General features: G+C 40.7%; 1 protein-coding gene across 1 annotated transcript in view; it reads right to left on the bottom strand.

The window, feature by feature from the left end:
* Positions 1 to 18,140, bottom strand: part of LOC139691724 (uncharacterized) — a 39,939-nt gene extending 21,799 nt beyond the window's left edge. The window contains exons 1-4 of the mRNA XM_071589578.1: positions 17,920 to 18,140; positions 14,037 to 14,204; positions 7,430 to 7,486; positions 5 to 73 (exon numbers count right to left, since the gene is read on the bottom strand). Of these exons, the coding sequence (XP_071445679.1) occupies positions 5 to 73; positions 7,430 to 7,486; positions 14,037 to 14,204; positions 17,920 to 18,054 (429 nt within the window). The 5' untranslated portion in view covers positions 18,055 to 18,140. The remainder of the gene's footprint in view (positions 1 to 4; positions 74 to 7,429; positions 7,487 to 14,036; positions 14,205 to 17,919) is intronic.
* Between the last annotated feature and the right edge of the window lie 2,523 nt (positions 18,141 to 20,663).

Here is a 20,663-nt window from a genome sequence, read left to right as displayed (position 1 = left end):
TTACCTCGTCATAGGAGGCGCAGTCGTCGGGGTCAACCTTCTCCACCTTCACTTGGACGCAGCCAGGGCCTCCCTGGAAGGGACAAGAGGAGGGAGGGACGCTCGGTGAGAGAGAGAGAGACAGAGAGCACCATTCAGAACGACACGAACACCCTGAATCACTCAAAAAAGCCAAAAAAACTCTTGAAACACTTTCAAATCGCCCTACTATCATTGCAACTACTGCAAACACCAAAGAGAGAGAGAGATCTCCCCCAAACAGATCAGAACAACTCCAATTCAAGCGAGGAAACGCAAACAGAGGAGGCATTGTCCAGTGAATAAATGACCAACGGTGGAAAACGTCACACTTGGAGAGGATGGTCTTCCCCTTATTTATTATACAAGTGCTCTTTTTCTCTCTCCGTGTCCACTCTAAAGGCAATTCTCCACAAAGAAGAGGAGTGCTTCTCCCTCCCAGAGGGGCAGACGGTGAGAGCAGTCGGTTTGCTTCACGTGGACGTCCGTTAAGTAGACATGGCCCTCACGTCCATCGCTACAAATACAAAGGCCTTCTTCTATTCAGCACACTTCCTTCCCTCCTCACTCCATCCAATACAACCCTATCCACCTATCCTATTCCTCCTGTTCCTATACTTTCTAGTCTGCCATTAACATTCTCCCCCTTTCCATACCTATATATATATCACATAGTATTCTTATAACATCCCCAATATTGCCAATCAATCAATATGATATGCTCTCTCTCTTCTTCTGAATGTATCCATCTTCCTTCCTTCCTCTCTTTCTCTTCATTCTGATTCCTCCAAAGCAATCCCCTCTCTCTCTCTTTCAACCAATCATCCATCCATATTATACATAGCACCACCACTTCCTCCTTCATTCGTCTGTTTTCCTTCTTTCTGTCCACTTTTAAAACCTCTCTCTCTCTCTCTCCATATCACTATACCAATTAAGTGCTTCCACTTCTACATACACACACCTATCATCATCATTCTTTCTCTTCCTTCAATGACCACGTTTCCACAGCCACACATAACCACGCCCCATATCTAAGTTTAAACCAGACTTTCCTTAAAAATCCTAATACTCCAACGTCCCTGTCATCTCAACTCCCTCTTCCACCTCCTTCTTATTGTATTCAAAAGCTTCTCTGCTCCCAAGATAACGCAATTCATCTCCTCCTTCTTATATCCTGACTACTACTTTGACCATGCTTCCATAGCCATTAATATAACCAACGCTCCATGCATCAAAGCCTTTTCCTCATACATCTCACTAATACTCCCAACGTCTCCTGTGTCATGCCAATTCTCTCTACCTCCTCCTTATTGTGTGAAAGCTTCTTTGCCTAACTCACTCTTCTTATTTCCAAAATACGAGGGCTAATTAATAAATAAGTCGCAAAACTGGGTAGTGGCAATTATAATCAAAGGAACTTCCCAAAAATTACATCACTTATCTCATGTATATTCATCGTGTACATTGAGAGACAACCATCCCATCTCTGTCTAGCATCCTGGCAGCGGAGATGTCTTCTGTTTGCAGTCATTCCAAGAGCAATTAACCTCTACGGCCTAAAACGGCACTTCTTTCAAAATGTCCTCCCTTCAAATGGTGGGTTTCTCAAGGGGGCCTGAACGGACGGCAGTCACCGGGGGCACCAAGTCAAGGGACTCGGGATGTTCCCCGTGAAGTGTTCAAAACAGATCATACATTTATTTCGATGGCATTTGCGACTCATTTATTGACTAACCCTCGTACTTTCGACAATCTTGATCAGACACATTTCCAAAATATGAAAACATTTCCACGTGCCGCAGTTAAAGAACTCCTATTTAAATATTTATATTCAAGTCTTCCTCTTTCTAAAAAAAAACAGAGTGGTAACCTTTGTTTTATTTACTTTGTTCTCATCCCATACATAGATCGCACTGAATTTGCATTTCACTCAATCCAATGCTTACGACTCCTTTGATGGCCGACTGACAGTAACTATAGCTTGGTCCTGTGGAAAACTAACTCATTTTATGAATTTCCCTCCGACTTACATTCCTATCCCTCCAGTTATTCTTCCCATAATGCCTCTCTTCAATCGATTCCTCCACTTATATACTCATTTTGAAGAGCAACGGTGATAATGGGATACACCCCATGCCCTACACCTCTTCCTAACACTGCCCATCCTGACTCCCCGTTTCCCACCCACACTTGATATCAGTCTGAGACATGTTCAGGTTGGGGATTAGCCTCCTGTCCCTATTCCACTCTATTCCTAATATTTTCTTCAATATACTCATTAGTTTTTCCCAATTCACTCTATCAAACGCTTTTTCGAAATCTACGAAACAGGCAAATACCTCCTGGTTGTGTTCTATATTCCTCTCGATTAATAATCTCATTACTGCAATGGCATCACGCGTACCTCTCCCCTTCCTAAACCCAAACACTGATCATACCCTAAGTAATCATTTGCCCTACTCTCTATCCTTTTGTTGAATATATCCTGAGAACCACAAAAACTATGAATATGAAATCAAACTCCTTATTGCTCTGTAGTCCTCACATGATGAACCCTGTGCCTTTTTATTGGAACATGAACTAAAACTCATCTGACAAAGTTCTCCAGAGAAATTCATCCCTCAATAATACCATAAACTAGTCCTAAATTATGCGAATATGCGAAAGTGAGAGATGGAAAGAGGAACTATAGATAATTTTTTAGGTGTATGCAAGAGGTGAGATGGAAGGATAGTGGGAATTACTGGAGTGATCAGTATAGAATAATATACAGCGGCGGGGACGAGAGCCAACGAGGGGTTCTCATCGTATTAAATGAAGAGGCAGGAAGAATTGTATTCAAATTAGAACAAGCAATGGATAAGATAATATTACTAGTAGTGAGATTAAAGCAGAACCAACAAACTTGGTCATTGTTCATGTATGTCTGCCACAAAGCAATCATTAGGAGGAAGTAGTGACTGGATGTATGAGGTTGCTAAATTAAGTCATGAGACTGATTTTTTTAATTTTTCCATTCCAAAAGAATTGCAATTTCATATATTGTCACCCTCGAAATAACTCTTCCTTCTGAAGCCACAAACAGTGCTGGAGACGGTCCTCTTCCACTCCTAATAGCAGCGCTGGAACTCTGTTACTGCTGGAATAGCCTCTAGCTGGTCCATCACAGCCGTTTGAATGTTTTCGACTGTCCCACCAGAAAGAGTTCCCTTTTGAGGTGATTTTTCAACTTTGGGGAAGAGAACAAAGTCACAAGGAGTCAAGTCAGGCAAATGAAGAGGCTTAGGAGCCAAATGGAATGCTTTATTCTGTCCAAAATCTACTACTGGTCCTTTTGGTCTGGCGAAAGGTTTTATGGAACCATTTCTGCACAGATTTTATCTCATCCCCAATTCATTTGGTCCAAATCTGATGAACAGTGGTGTGCGAGTCAAATCATCTCTTCTTAACTGATCATTCTGACTGTCAAGCAACGATCTGAACGCACAAGATCCCATATTCTGTCGACGTTTTCATCGTTTCTTGAAGATGAAGGCCTTCCGCTTCATGGGTCATCTTCAATCGACTCTCTTCCTTCTGAAAATGCCTTATACAGCCAACAAAACCTTGGCTCTTCAGACTAATAGCACTATCTCCATAGGCCTGCTGAGGTTTAGCAAGAGTGTCCGTTGCACTGTGCCACCCAAGTCTGAAGCAGCAAAACTTGATAGCATACCGTTGCTCGAAATTGGTGTCACTCACTTTAACCCTCTTAGTGCGGCGGGCCGATATATCGGCTTTCGTATCCCTGGCGAAAAGTGCGGCGGGCTGATATATCGGCTCTTGCGTAGGCTATTGTTTAAATCCCTGTAGCTTATGGTTTATTCATTAATAATTTATGGTTTTTGTGCTATCGATAGGTTGAATTCCATAGAATTATATAACACATTTTTTAAATTTTTTATTAGCAATTTTAAATGCTTTTCAAAAAGTATAATTCTTACTATAATTTTTCGTTCAGTTTTGTACATGTCGGGAAGCTCAGCCTAATTGTTTGCTCGTTTTTTTCTGAGTAGTCTTTCCACTATGAAAAGCCACTGAAAGGCTACTCATTAATCTGTGATCATCTGATATCTCTTGAATGTGTTATGGTGGTGATATATAACTGATTATTCAGACTTTGTTGATACGATGGAAATTAGAGCACTGCTTTGTAATCCTGCCATCCATCCTATCTTATCATTTGCGCCCTGTGTATTGGATTACATTGCCAGCAGTTCTCTGTGAATTGGAACTTAGTTTTTTTCCTGCCTTTAGATTGCAAGCACATTGCCGCAGTCTCAAGGAAAGGGGAAAAGTCCCAATTTGACTCGGTGAGATCAGCCTTTTCAACAAAATCGAACTATGCAGAGAAAGGGGATCGAGATGGTGCGGGGGCTAACGTACTGGCTTCCCACCCTGAGGGCGCGGGTTCAAATCCCGGCGGTGTTGAATATTTTTCAGAGGTATCTCGATCCCTACTTGAGGTGCTTTGTGGAGGGCACTTTGAGTGAGTACGCCGTCCGTCGGATGGGACGTTAAGCCGCGGACCCCTTGGCGCCTTTCGTAAAGAGTAGGCTAATGCCGACGCCGGGTTTCTCTCCACCCTTCATCCTTTCCTGTCCTTCCCCTATGGCGCAAATGACCTTAGCTGTCGGTCGCCTCCCCTCAAAACTACTACTACTACTGACAAAAAAAATTGCAATTCACTGGTTTTTCTTTATTTATTTATAATATTTTCTACATGTCTTCTTGATTCTTTATTATATTTAAATATTGTAGTTTAATTGAAAAATGTTTTTAAAAAAATATTAGTTTTGTGTCTAAAAATCGAAATATTATTGCTAAAAAAATATTCTTCAAATTTATGATACTGTAATAATTACATTTATTTTTCAGATGATGTAAATGTATTACATCATTATTAACTACAATATTATATTTTAAAATAAAAAAACTGCATATGGATATCTAAACAAATAACTTCATAATGTTTTTTTTTCTAAGGTGATACATTTTCTTAAATTACACTTCGCACTTCTCACTAGTACCTCTGGAATCCCCACCGCACTAAGAGGGTTAAGAACGCAATAGAAAAATCTTTCACAAAAAAAAATCTCTACAGACAACCAAATGACTCAAGCGAGTTCAAATGGATACTGAAGGCGGATCAGATCTAATGCTATGTTTCCAGTCTCATTACTTAAGTTACCGACCTTGTACGTTCAGTTAGAGGACATAATCGCTTGTGTTGACTTGCAAGGAAACATTTGATAGTGATGGGGGATTGGAATGAGACGGTAGGCGAAGGAAGAGATGAGGGACTACGGTTTAGGCACGAGGAATGACCGCGGGAAGAAAGCAGTTGAGTTCTGCAGAAGAGACAGGGGCTAGTCATCACCAACGCTTGGTTTAGACACCACAAAAGACACGTTGGTATACATGGAAAATGATTCCAGGTGACTCAGAGAAGGTATCAGTTAGATTATAATATGGTTAGGCATAGGTTTAGGAACAGCGTGATCAATTCACACAGCTTCCCGGGAGCGGATGCGGACTCTGACCACAATTTAGTTGTTATGAATTGTAGTGTCCGTTTCAAAAAGATAAGGCAGGGGCGGCTGGTTAGAAAATGGAACGTAGAAGCATTAAATGGATTAAAAAGGAAGGAGTAACAATAGGCTGTAGAGGAAATCATGGAGGATGGTAAGGAGCTAGTACTATCGAAGAAAAATGGAAATATATCAAGAAGTTGGTAGGATAATATATGATCCATTAACCCTTTGCGGTCCAACGTCGAGTCAGGCTCGACAGAGCTGCGTGCGGCATTTATACGCCTTATCAGAATGGTTCTACCATCTGGTGTCATTTGGTTGTACTTCTTAGACCTACTTAAACCTTTCCGCGTGTCTTTCTTGGATGTAATACCTTTTAAGGATATGAATACAATGAAACACATGATGTTCGATTTTGCGTAGTTTACGATCGTAGCTGACGCAATTGAGCCATCGTTGACATTATTTTTCAGTGTTTTTCAACTAACTTTGGAGGTTTCTGCAACCTATAGGTTAGTTCTTTTGTAAAATTACCTAATTATTAGAATGTATTATTATTCCGTTCCAAATATTGCGCACATTATGCATAGTAAAGTCAGTTTTCGTTGTTTTTTTATACCAGTGATTCATTTCTATGGATTTCATTTACAAGCTCTCTTCTTATTTTTAGTGGTTCAAAAATGGATGAAGATGAGATAAGAAAAGAAATTTATGCTGATAGTAGTGACGAAGATGACTATATGTGTGACGTTGATGACGAGTTTGCAGATTTATCTAGTGAAGAAGATTGCAACTTCGGGAATGATTTGGATCAAATTGTGACGTTAAACGCGTTTTTTCTTTGCTCAGTACTTGGAGCACATCATCTTCGGAGGCTGTTTCAAGGAAAGCAAAGGGAACTTGTCAGATTCAAGAGGTTGAGAAGCCAAGTGTCGTTGTGCACTATACAAAAAATATGGGCGCAGTGGAAACTGCAGATCAATATACCTCTTCCTACTGCTTCCTTTGAAAGACTCTAAAGTGGTGGCGAAAGCTGTTTTTCTGGGGCATGGAGGTATCAATAATAAATGGGTATATCCTTTACCAGGAAAACTGCAAGATTCAAAATAAAAAAACCTTTAAGTCACCTAAGATTCAGGAGGCAGTTGTTGATGGAGCTAGTTGGCAACTTCCGCCAGGGAACTTCTGCAACCAAGAGAGGAAGAACTTCCGATTCAGACAAGGAGCAGAGACTAAATGGGAAGCTACATATAATTGTTCCGCATCCAGAGGGAAAGCACAAAGACTGTCTTGTGTGTTCGAAAAGAAATGTGCCGGGTGGAAGAAGGGAGACAATCTATATATGTGAAACTTGTGACCGTAATCCTGGACTACATGTGGGAAATTGCTTCAAAAGATACCACACGCTTAAAGATTTTAAAGAATAAATTAAATCATTCGATGTGCTTCACTATAATAAAGAGGAAACCCACAGTAAAAAAATGCAAATATGAACAATAAAATATACAACATTAGCATCTGACGTTTTATTTCTTTTTTCCAAAAATAATTTGGACCAGACTGTTGGAATTCCGAAATAAATATTGGACCGCAAAGGGTTAAAAGAGGACACATAATAGGGTGTGTGTTGACCTGCTGGGAAACATTTGATAGTGATGGGGGAATTGGAATGTGACAGTAGTTGAAGGAATAGATAATAGTGATGAGGTGGGGGAGGATTATTATGGTTTACGTATTAGCAGATAAGTTTGGCTTCTTCAAACAAGTACACTCTCTTACGCTAGAGATGGAATGGCAGGCAAGTTTGCGGGTCCAGAGCTTGTTGGAAAACTTACCCCTTCTGGGAAGTAGTCATCCGTCACCGTTTCCTCCGCCAGTCCCTTGGAGGAGGACTGCAATTGGAAAATTAAAGATTTATCTACACACACATATATAAGTATATATAAGAACATTTGTGTGTCTATATAGATTTATACATGCACACATAGTAAACCTATTAATTAACCAAAAGCAGATTATGCAATCTGTGAATTATTTGTGCTCTTCCCAACGCCCCAACACTTTAATTAAATTAAAATCCCTAAGGACAAAACCGAGAGTTGTCAAAGAATATTTAATGCTTTCATCTACACATTTTCATACTGCCATACGTGTACATGATCCCATTAATTGTTCCTCCATTAGCGTTGATTAGTAACCCCAGAGGATTATATATTCTCCTTTATAAAAGTCAAAATAGCGTATGAAAATGTAGTTTCACTTCCTATACGGCAACTCACACAAAGTCTGTCCAATAAATACTCGAACTGAAGGAAATGAAAACTTTATTTTGATTTAAATTTAGATTCTATACATCAATGATTTTGTTGTCCTCCCTTCTTATTCAAAGAACTCTCTCTCCATTCGTACTAGGCTATGCCTCCTTCTTATACAGGGTCGCACCCAAAAGTGGTAGGACTGATTTTCTCTGGTGCGAATGGAGCAGTGGAGGGGGGTCTGCCTGGCAGGGTGAGGTGGAGGGGGCTCTTAGCAACAGACCGACACCAACCTCAGTTGCCTGCGGGCTGTCGTTAAGCGAGGACACCGTTTTTAGTGAAACAAGTTTTTTGTCCGCGTCAAAAAACAAAATGAATCTGAATTTAGAGCAACGTTATTCCGTGAAGCTTTGTGCGAAACTCGGGAAGACGGACACTGAGACCCTCGATATGATCAAGCAGGCTTATGGGGACACTGCCTTAAGCCGTTCCACAGTATTTGCGTGGCACGAGTTGTTTAAAGAGGGTAGGGAGCTCGTTGAAGACGACCATCGCTCCGGACGGCAAGAACCGACACGAATGTGGACAGAGTGAGGACACTGCTGAACACAGACCGACGCTTAACCAGTGAAGAAATTGCAGACCAGTTGGGTCTGTCTGCATCCAACGTCCAACGCATTATTTCACAAGATTTGGCCATGCACAAGGTGTGCGCCAAGATGGTGCCGAAAATTCTGCCATGGCGCGCTCGTCGTCAGACAGCTCCTGGCCAAATACGGCGTTGCCACGTTGCCTTTCCCACCCTTTTCTCCCGATCTGGCACCACCGGACTTCTTCTTCTTCCCCCTGATGAAAAGACAGCTCAAGGGACGACGTTTTGACTCGATAAAGACCGTTCAAGAGGCTTCGACGAGGGTCATCAACGGCATCCCCAAAGAAAATTTCCATCGGGCGTACGGGGAATGGGAGCAACGTTATACTAAGTGTGTAGCAGCTCAAGGAGCATACTTTGAAGATTATTAGGCCCTTGTAAGTATATCGTCAATAAAATTCTTGTAAAAAAATCAGTCCGACCACTTTTGGGTGCGACCCCGTATATTCCACCTTCTTCTTATTTTCATTCATCTGTTTAATGAAGTACCCTCCTTGGAATTCCTCCTCTTAAGGCAGTTAGGCTCGTAAGATTTCTTGTGTGGTTTCTTGCTTTATTATAATGTGTTTAAAGGTAACCAAATCACATACATTAGAATTAAACAAATCGCTGCAAAAGGATGAATATTGACGAAAGGATAGCTGATATACTGAAATTCCTCATTCTTTATATAATACTACCTTGATCAAAAAGTTCCCGGAATTTATTCAGAAAATTAAAAATACAGGTTTATTCATCTAAATCTATATTGTCCCCTTCAAAGTAATCCCCATCGACTGCAACACACTTATGCCAGCGCTTGATCCAATCCTCGAAACATTTTTTATATTCGGTTTTCGGTATGTCCATCAGTGCTTCCTGCGATTTTTCCATTACTTCCTCTCGGCTGCTAAAACGCGTTCCCCGTAATGGTTTTTTAACTCGATTGAACAGAAAGAAGTCACAGGGAGCCCAATCAGGTGAATTCGGTGGCTGTTGGATGGTATTTGTTGCATTTTTTGTCAAAAAATTACGAATAATGATAGCACTGTGCGACGGTGCGTTATCATGGTGCAAAATCCACGAGTTTTCTGCCCACATTTCTGGTCTCTTTCGGCAAATTGCTTCACGCAAACGTCTCATAACGCCCAAATAATACTCTTTGTTTACTGTCTGGCCTTCTGGCAAAAATTCATGATGCACTACACCGTTGTAATCCATGAAAACCGTCAGCATTGCCTTCTTTTTTGACTGAAAACGACGTGGTTTTTTTGGTCTCGGCTCATTTGGTGAACGCCATTCACTTGCCTGATGTCTGGATTGCGTGTCGTACTCATAAACCCACGTCTCGTCTCCAGTAATGATCCTTTTGATGAATGTGGGATCGGATTCAGCCTCGCAAATCATGTCTTTTGTGACGTCAACACGGTCTCTTTTTTGCATGAAATTGAGGTCCAACTTTGCTGCTACACGACGGAAACCCAAATCATTAACCACAATGTCTTGGGCGGATCCATAGGCAATGTTCAAGTCCTCCGCTATTTCTCTGATGGTTAATTTGCGGTTATTGACCAACATTTCTTTTACTTTATCAATTTTTTCACCGACTTTCGATGTCGATGGTCTGCCACTGCGTTCATCATCTTCGATTGACTCACGACCACTTCTGAACCGCTCGTGCCACTGGTAAACGACCGTTTTTTTTAGAGAATCGTTGCCGAAACACTTTTCCAACATTTCCAACGTCCGTGCGCCACTAAATCCGTTTTTTACGCAAAATTTAATACAAGTTCGTTGTTGCAAATTTAAATCCATTTCTGAAATTGTAAAAAATCGCCAACACACACAGAGATAGATGTACTCTTGGCTACGTAACTTTTGCAAATGTCAAGTTATGACACTAAGATTTAAAGGGAATATCAACAACAGATGTACCAATTTAACAAAAAAAACAGAACTCAAATCGGAACGATGGGAGCGCCACACGGTGGTTATTCCGGGAACTTTTTGATCAAGGTAGTATATCCTGATCAAACTAAAGTGTGGTGTTCTTAAATAATGATTAACCGCCGTGGTCTGTGCAATATGTTTGCAAACTGGTGAAAGATGGAGGCCATGAAGCGTATGACCATAGCCCCGTGCCCACTATAGTTGCCTGAGCCACCCAATGAGGAGCTGTCTTCTGTGCTTGGCAGATCATCGAGCCGTGTGTTATGGTATGTGCCAGTTATGTTTGTCTGCTGCTGTCCTTTCTTGTTTTTACTAATTGTCGTCAAAATAATGGAAATTGACGATATCACAGAGCCAACGAATCAACAAATCAAGTGTTTTTTGGTGAAATGCGGTGATGTTAAAGTTATCATAAGATATTAAACTCAGACATGTACTGACAGCTGTTTAAATGGTGATAGTACTCTGAAGAAGAAAACATTAGTTATCTAAGTGGATCGAAAACGTTTTAAAGAGATGGCCTACTGAGATGCCACGGTTGATACAAGGCCTTTCAAGACCTATTCTTACCTTCTGTATACTGTTGGTCAAAAATGGAAATTGCCGAAATTATTTTTTATTTTTATTATTTACACAATTAAGTTGCAATTAGGCGAATTTCCCGGTGGCAACGGTCAAGTTAGGTCAAAGATAACTCTTACAACAAAAATTACATACGAACACATGAAAACAGATAAAGAGACAAAATATTCTTACATACAGGTACAATGACACTTCCACATCACATACAAACAAACTTCCACATCACATACAAACAATATTTTCATGACTACAATGAAGTTTATTACCCAGTGGCTGCTTTACCTTTACCAACTTAAAACTTCTAAAATTGGATGGAAAGGGCTCAAACAAACCTCTAGAGGCAGCTGGTTCCAGTCAAACAATAGTTCTATTTAGAAAAAGAGTATTTTTTCTTATTTGTTTTTTGAGTTCTTATTTTTATTTTGAAACTATGGTTGTTTTTCCCCTATTAAAGTTTGGTTTTCTTATCTCTTTCCCCATAAATCTTCCCACGCTTCGTCCTTTTTAACAATTCTATACATCGCGCCTATCCTACTCCTTTTTCTTCTATTTTATTCAAACTCTCCCATTTCAGTATATCCAAGACATTTCCGTGACACTATCCGTTCTTTTGTACCTTCCGAGAGTACATATCTTGCTGCCTTTCTCTGAACTTTTTCTATCTTTTTAAGATGTCCCACCTCACATGGATCCCATACTATGGAGTATTCTAGGATAGGGATGACCAGTGCCTTACAATGCTTATTTTCCTTTTTGTGGCTACGCTACTTTCTTTTAAATTTCTCATCACCCAATGCAATACTTTAAATGCCTTCCGTGTTGTCAAATGATCTACTTGGACTCCCCACCCCGAGATCCCTAGTTAGATAAATGCCTAAATATTTGCATTGACTAATACGTGGGATTCTTTCTCCAAAGAGGGTGTAAATTTCCTTTTCTGCATTCTTTTTATTTGAAAATTTTATATGCTTACTTTTTACTTGGATCGCACCCAAAAGTGGTAGGACTGATTTTTTTACAAGAATTTCATTGACGATATACTTACATCGACTTAATAATCTTCAAAGTATGCTCCTTGAGCTGCTACACACTTAGTATAACGTTGCTCCCATTCCCCGTACGCCCGCTGGAAATTTTCTTTGGGGATGCTGTTGTGATGACCCTCGTCGAAGCCTCTTGAACGGCCTGTATCGAGTCAAAACGTCGTCCCTTGAGCTGTCTTTTCATCAGGGGGAAGAAGAAGAAGTCCGGTGGTGCCAGTTCGGGAGAATAGGGCGGGTTGCGGCAACGTGGCTACGCCGTATTTAGGCCAGGAGCTGTTTGACGACGAGGGCGCCATGGCAGAATTTTCGGCACCATCTTCGCGCACACCTTGCGCATGGCCAAATCCTGTGAAATAATGCGTTGGACGTTGGATGCAGACAGACCCAACTGGTCTGCAATGTCTTCACTGGTTAAGCGTCGGACTGTGTTCAGCAGTGTCCTCACTCTGTCCACATTCGTGTCGGTTCTTGCCGTCGACGGCCGTCCGGAGTGATGGTCGTCTTCAACGAGCTCCCTACCCTCTTTAAACAACTCGTGCCACTCAAATACTGTGGAATGGCTTAAGGCAGTGTCCCCATAAGCCTGCTTGATCATATCGAGGGTCTCAGTTGCCGTCTTCCCGAGTTTCTCACAAAACTTCACGGAATAACGTTGCTCTAAATTCAGATTCATTTTGTTTTTCGATGCGGACAAAAAACTTGCTTCACTAAAAACGGTGTCCTCACTCAACGACAGCCCGCAGGTGAATGAGGTTGGTGTCGGTCTGTTGCTAAGAGCCCCCTCCGCCTTACCCTGCCAGGCTGACCCCCCTCCACTGCTCTGTTCCCGCCACAGAAAATCAGTCCTGCCACTTTTGGGTGCGAACCTGTATTAATGCCCATATTATTATTTGTAACCCAGTCACCAAGGCGATCGAAATAACATAGCAATGAGTCAACATAAAGTTTTTCGGTGAAGTCGATATGGAAGTTATCAAGAAATAACTGAAATGTTGACAGCTGTTTAGTGCAGTAATAATGCTCTGAAGAAGAAAACATCTGTTTTCAAGTGGATTTAGCTTCCACTTCTTTAGCTTAGATAAATTCCAAAGAAACTGCGGGAGATGCCACAACAGTAACTTTTTAACGGAGTCATCCGCTAATGTGCATTTCAATGCAACAATTTCAGAGTGTAAAAATCATTCGCCTTGACTGGGATTCGAACCCAGATCCGTCTATATCCGGTCACAATGATCACTTGGGCACAAGATGATGTGTGGAGAAGACAGAATCAATAAAGCAAAGAAACGACATGAGAAAACTAATTTAAAAGGTTTGAAGAACTGCCTTTAAAGGAGGAGGACTTCCAATAGGAGTGTGCTCTGCTATTAAACAGTGGAATGGACAAGAAGAAGAAGAAGATAAAATACAAGAAGGAGGCATAGCCTATGAATGGAGAGAGGACTTTGATGGATAGGGGGAAACAAAACTGATTTAGAATCTAAATTTAAAGCAAAATAAAGTGTTCATGGCCTCTGTTCGCATATATATTGGACAGGGTAGTAGTTTACTTTGGAATGAACTTCTCCAGAGCATAAATTGAGTCGTAGTTTCACTAGTCTAATACATGGGTCTTAATAAATAACAAGTTGAACTGAGCTTGTGTTGAAGGGCTTTTGACATGCGTATCCCAAGAAATATTTGCACACACACACAAATACCATGAAATGAACATTACATCACATGCTTACTTGATTGGTTTAGATTAAATTTTACCAGTAGATCATCTGTCACGTTCTTATTGCGTGTAAAGTATAATATTTAAATTTTGTTTACATTTAAATCTACAAGGTTATCTGTACACCACTTGCTAATTGCGAGTGTGAAAGGGACATTGATTTTTGATTATTATTATTATTTACAATTGCACGTACATTGCGCAGAGAAACAGAATGCAGAATAAGTGAGGAACAGTGTTTAAAAGTATTCCACGGATACTCACGGCCCGAGGATTTGGGAATGGGTCATCTCTTGATCCACTCACAACTCTGAACTCCGTATCAAACGTCTCGTGTGAGTTGTGGCACTGACTTTTGAATACTTTGAAGTCCGTGAGCTTGTTGAGACACTTGGCGCAGACCCATTGCGGGTAGCCATCTTCCCTCCTGACCTGCGCAAACAAAACAAGAGAAAGATGCGAGGCCTTAGAAGTGAAAAAAGATCAATTTACGTTCACTTACCAATTCTAAGAGGGTAGGCTTACAACTAACACGCAAACATACATGTTTGCTGTAGACCACACAAACAAAATGATCTTCACAAGCACTCCTGGTCTGGTGGCATGTGGAAGTAACTTACCCCCCTCAACACACGTTTGCAGGTTTGAGGTCGTTAGATAAAGGTGCCTTGAACGAGGGTCATATTAATGTTTTACTGGGTAGTAGCAGTAGTATTTTATGGGAGGCCGTGACCAACAGCTGAGGTCATTTGCGCCATATGGGATGGACAGGAAAGGATGAAGGGTGGAGAGAGAAACCCGGCGTCGGCATTAGCCTACTCTCAAAGATAGGCGTCAAGGGGTCAAACAGTTTTACGTCCCATCTGACGGATACCGTACTCACTCAAAGTGCCCTCCACAAAGCACCTCAAGTAGGGATCCAGATACTTCTCACTGAAAAATATTCAACAACGCCGGGATTTGAACCAGGGCCCTCTGGGTGGGAAGCCAGTACGTTAGCCAACGCACCATCTCAATCACCCACTTTCTGTCATATTTTAATATGTACATTTTTGCCAAACAGATTTCAACACATTAGCCATATATCTCTGAATTAGTTTTCAAATTCCTTCAGCGTTGAAGTTCTCTGTTGCTTGTGATCGCAAATCCAACCGATATATGATGTCAAAATATCTCTTTGAATATCCTCGTCGAGGAGAACTCCAGAACATATGATGGAGATTAGTCTTAACTCAAGTCAGTCGTGTGTTTCCATGCAACGGAATTGTCGTAGTGAAATCTAAGGGAAAACTTCTTTCTCAACTATTTCAGAGATATCGTTAAAGGGTGCTGTTCTTTTGAAGAGTTTTAGTATTTTGTACTTTGATCTGCAGTAAATGTTTCCCCCACAACTATTCTGCTTATTTTTTGGACAATCCTAGACTTCGTCCAGAATTTTGTTTGATTCAAATGGCATCGGCCATAAAGAGCTTGTTCTTCAACGGGCCATGTAAGAGTTGACATTTCACATACGTACGAGTCTAATACATAATTAAGCAACGAAAATTGAGTCAAAGGATAATCTGTGAAAAACTGTACACATGTTATAGTTGTCACGGGGTCATGAATAATCTATCACCCACAATGATATCAGAGTGTCTCAAAGCTGCTCTCGGAGTTCCAAATCTACTTAATACCCTCCGCAAGCCGCCACAGGGGCGGTGTGGCAGGAGGTGTTAGAGAACCACACATAATTAAATAAGAAAAAAAACTGCATGCCAAAGCCACACAAATTTATACAATCCGCAAACAAAACCGCCAAATACAATCCGCCAAATCGATTTATACAATCCGCCAAAGCAGTGTGGCGCCAAAGTAATAATTCCTTTAGTGCCATCGTTTAACTCGTTTGTTCTTAACCTTTCTAAAAGTCTTAGTCTCGCTTGTTCTCTTCGCATCTCAAGTGGTTCCCAGCCTAAATTCACTGCAATCCAGTTCGCAATTAATCGTGGGGTAATGCCTCATCTGAATATAGAGCTAAGGGGAAGTTACTCGTTTAGACGAACAAATACTGACATAAAAACTGATTTCACGTAAGAAAATATGCACGTCTACATCTATACACAATAACCAGCCAGCCGCGGCAAGGGTGTGTGGCGGGGGGTGTTAGGTCACCGGACATACACGTACAAACGCGATCGTTTGACAACTACACAAATATTAATTTGATCATGCAATCGAAAAATGTTAAATCTCACGAAAGAAAGTACTCACATGCAACAGTATTCAATAGCAGGATACGTACACTTATCAAAATTCTGTCGAACTGTTATAAAAATGGGTCTATTAAACACAAAAATAAATCGCAGGAAAGAAATTGGAAGATATCAACGAATATATTCACTACCAATTCTAATTATCTCCTATTGCGACTTGACAGCAATCGCAATAGGAGATAATTAGAATTATCTCCTACTGCAATTATGATCTCCAATGGTGCCAGGAAAAGATGAAATTTTAAACAAATGTCGCTCCCGAAATACGCCATTTCGTTTATTCGAAATCCTGTGTTTGTTGACGTCGTTGCCATGAACATGTAACTAGGAGCAATAACAAACAAGTGAAAAACGAAAGGTAACGTCGTTTCCCAGCTACGTACTTGTTCATTAAACAACTTTTCACAAAATCTATCTGCTCTACGTTTCACTCGATCTAGTTTCCACAATAACTCAACCTACTTCATAAGGATCTCATACGCTTTCTAAGCATATAGTACTCGAGTTGGGGTCCAACTAACATGAAGAAACAAAGCTCCTAGACCATTCAAAATTCCCAAAGTTTGGAATCCAAACTTTTTATTTGATATTTTGCAAATTTCATGAATATTTTTCCCCCAGGACATATCCATAGTCACCGTTACACCCTAGTATTTTAATGATTCCACGTTTGTTACGCTGGTTTCCCTGTACAGTGTTAAGTCTTCCAAAAATGTATCAAAACATCAATTCAAATTTAATTCTAGCTCCCATGCCTCGCAACACTTTTGGATTGAATAAAGGTCATTAGCTAATGATACTCTATCTTCATGGCTGGATATTTCCGCGTACATCACGGTATCGTCAGCAAATGGATGAATTTTTGAAAAGAAGTAACGTCGGGACACTGTTATCCTGTTCATTAAAACTTTCCGAAAACCTAGCCGCTCGAAATTTATAACGTAGTGTGCAAGCATAATGGTCTGCTCCACGGAATACTTACACTTGAGTGAAATAAATTTGGTCGCGCAAGGATTAATTCAATTCGAAAGCATATGTTTATACGAAAATATCAACATAGCATACTTCGATAGAGACACAAGAGACAATTCGTAAACCTGGGAAACACAACTTCCAAGTTTGCAATCTTTATCTATACAAACCGGGGCAACGCAACGCACAGTTCTAGTATGCAATATTTGTGATTCTGTGCAAGAAAACATGACCGTGTCAATATCAGTTCTCATTTACAACTTTTACATCCCCGTAATTTGCTTTTGTATACTTCCCTCAAACAACGGTCTCCCCCCTTTTACATCTACAACATGCATTTCAACACAGTAAACAGTTAAATAGAGTATATTAAAAGTCACTTAATCAAAAACCGCTTGTAATTGCCATCACTGTGACAGCAATAATAACAAATTTACCTCCAAACTTAGTGAACAACATTGACAAATTAACACGGCTATATATTCATTTTTCCTCGTCTAACCTTCGTCTTTTCAGCATAGAATGGAAATATATAATGCCTTTGCAAAATGATGGCAAAAACACGACCATATCCTAAGAAATTAAGTCTTGGGGTACCTTTTAACAGGATATGTACATTACAGTATTCGTGCAAAACATCGGATGTCGACGTAATCAGTAGCAAATGATGCAACCATGATACAAATTCAATCAAAACAGTCATTAAAATACACTCCATTCAAGGAAAATTAACCATTTTGACACTCACAAGCCCACATTTAATCATTTTAGAATGAATTCAATGAGACAAGTTGGTCGACTAGATTAGCGTTCGAACTGATAACTGTTACCTTGGATTATTTTGGATGGGTACACTGTTGAAACTTGTGAATACTCACTTCTGAATACATATATATTTTGCAAAAACAAGCTGAACTTACATTTAATTGCAACAAATCCTCAATGACTTCCGCGGCAACGTACCCATGTTTGCCATTCTCGTCGAAGATGTCTATTGAGAACTCACTTCTATAGAGACAAAGTCGACAGAGAACTGATTTCGGCAAAGGATTCATCTTCGACTATCAAGCGATAACACGATTACGACACAGTTCTCTGTTTTAATACGGAACATAACCTGTTTTCTTCAATTACTCACAAGAGAATCACACTTTTAACGCCGCTATTGCAGACGTCATAATGAACACTTTGGCTTACACGTTATTATCACGAGAGGACAGCGCTTGACGTTTGTTTACAACCGTCGTCCTGGGAGGGACGTTTCCTATTGGTCCTTTCAACTATGGCGGACATTTGAATCCCGTTTCATCAAATTCATATCAGTTATCTATCGAAAAATTGAGTTTAGAATCTTTTAAAACTTATTCATGCCCTGCTGATGAGTTACCATGTTGATAACAATAATTATAAATGACCATGTCAATGAAATTAGAGAGATTAGGTAACTTTGTGGATAGCACTTGTATTAACTTATGCAAGCAATGGTTCGCAACTGATAGAGAGTTAACATTTCGAATTCTTAATGTAATTAAATTTCTATGCTGTAAATAAAATTTTACCCAATTATAAAAGTGATAGGAATTTTTTTTATTGAATAATCACTTACGTTGTTTATGTATATACACATATACAACCATAAACACAGTAGTCAACCCGAAGGTCGGTTTGGTATGGGTGATGGCAGAGTTCGCCCAGTACTTAGCCCTATTTACGGCGTGTGAAAATTCACACATCAGGGTATTAAGGGGTGCCAGTTCCTTTCCCTGTGTCGGTTATGGTTTCCCAGGAAGACCTGGTACCCTGTTAAAAATCACTTAGCTTGGGTGGAGCTGCAGGCGCCCGGGAATCGAACCCGGGACCAAGCAGTCCAACGCTCTACCCACTCGACTACCTTAACTAACCTATATATATATATATAAATTTATAAATATTTATATATATATAAATTTATAAATATATATATATATATATATATATATATATATATATATATATATATATATATATATATATAAATACTTATGCAAAAGTACACCGACGATTGACAAATGACCAGAATTTTTTTGGGTCAGATGCGATGGACGATGATAGCCTTAGTGTATATTCTTCGGAGTCGCGACGGATGAGAGATTTGGAAAAGCGATGACATTCGGCGAAAGAACGCCGAGTGTCCTCGTTCGGAAAATTTTTTATACAGGTACCAAGCCCGATTTTAGTTACCCAGAATGTGCACAGTGTCCGGCTTAAACCACAGCGGGAATTCCTTTGACTTGGGTTTCACAAGAGGGACGAAATCTATTATCACACCTTCAATAACAACGTAAAGGAAGTCCACCCCTTCTTCAGGAGACAAAGCGTTAAGCACACCCCAGGGGAGAAGGTCGAGGCAGCGATTAACGTCCTCCCAGCAGACCTTCGACCAGGCAGGGAAAGGCTTCATAGGGTTAGGGGGATCCCCGCGGAGTTTCGGGGAAACTCTATTGCGGAACACTGCATCCAGAGACTCTTGGTCAGAGTTGAAAATATTCCTTCCCGGGGTAATAGCCTCGGGGGGGGGGGGACGGACGAGAGGAGAAGATTTCCAGGGTTGCCAGGTTCGGGTGCAGTGTTGCGAAAGTTGTAGAGCACTTATAAAATGTTCGATAAAGAATTCGTCGTGACCATTGAGAGGGGTACCCATTAGTAGGGGTGTCCCATTGAATGGATAAATTAAAGTCACCAGCTAAAATAATTGGAACAAGATTAATAGTTTTAAACACAGAATCAAGACAGTTTTCGAGAACGGAGGTATCACTGCTTGGGGGACGGTAAAGACAGCCAACAAAGATTTTATTTACTTTTGAATGCGTTCCATGGGGTAAAGAGACTTCATACGATTTCGCTAGCAGTTTCGAGGTCTTTGCGTCACTTTGAGGGGACCGAGAAGGATAATTCACCATCGGCAAATGAGGGGGAAAGCCAAGTTTCGGATAACGCAATTATATCAAATTGCGCAAGTCCATGCGCATAGGAGTCACAAATTGATGGTTTGTTTCTAACACTTCTCACATTCTGGTAGTACAATGCAGTGGGGGGGGCACAAGGAGGGCCGGGGTTAAGGCTCACATCACCCGAGAGCAGGATTAGAAGCAGGATGACAACTCCGCACCGAGAGTGTGGCGTCGAGACAGTCGGCAAGTGTCCGAGGAGTCGCCGGGAGCCAGGCTGACGGGGAAACGGAGGCGACAGGGGGATAAACCACTTGATGCGAAGGCGGAAAAACAAAAACTTCTGTAACTGAATGTATCTTGAGGGACTGGGACATCCTCACATGGACAATGATCACAGGATATATACACAAGATTATATATATATATACACATACATATATACACACAGGGTCGCACCCAAAAGTGGTAGGACTGATTGTTTTTACAAGAATTTCATTGACGATATACTTACATCGACTTAATAATCTTCAAAGTATGCTCCTTGAGCTGCTACACACTTAGTATAACGTTGCTCCCATTCCCCGTACGCCCGCTGGAAATTTTCTTCGGGGATGCCGTTGATGACCCTCGTCGAAGCCTCTTGAACGGCCTTCATTGAGTCAAAACGTCGTCCCTTGAGCTGACGAAGTCCGGTGGTGCCAGGTCGGGAGAATAGGGCGGGTGTGGCAACGCCG

Source organism: Hetaerina americana, unplaced genomic scaffold, assembly GCF_022747635.1.
Source record: "Hetaerina americana unplaced genomic scaffold, ioHetAmer1.1.p SCAF_39, whole genome shotgun sequence".
Classification (NCBI taxonomy): Eukaryota; Metazoa; Arthropoda; class Insecta; order Odonata; family Calopterygidae; genus Hetaerina; species Hetaerina americana.
The sequence above is the reverse complement of the archived record's forward strand: the minus strand, read 5'-3'. Positions and strand labels throughout refer to the sequence as shown.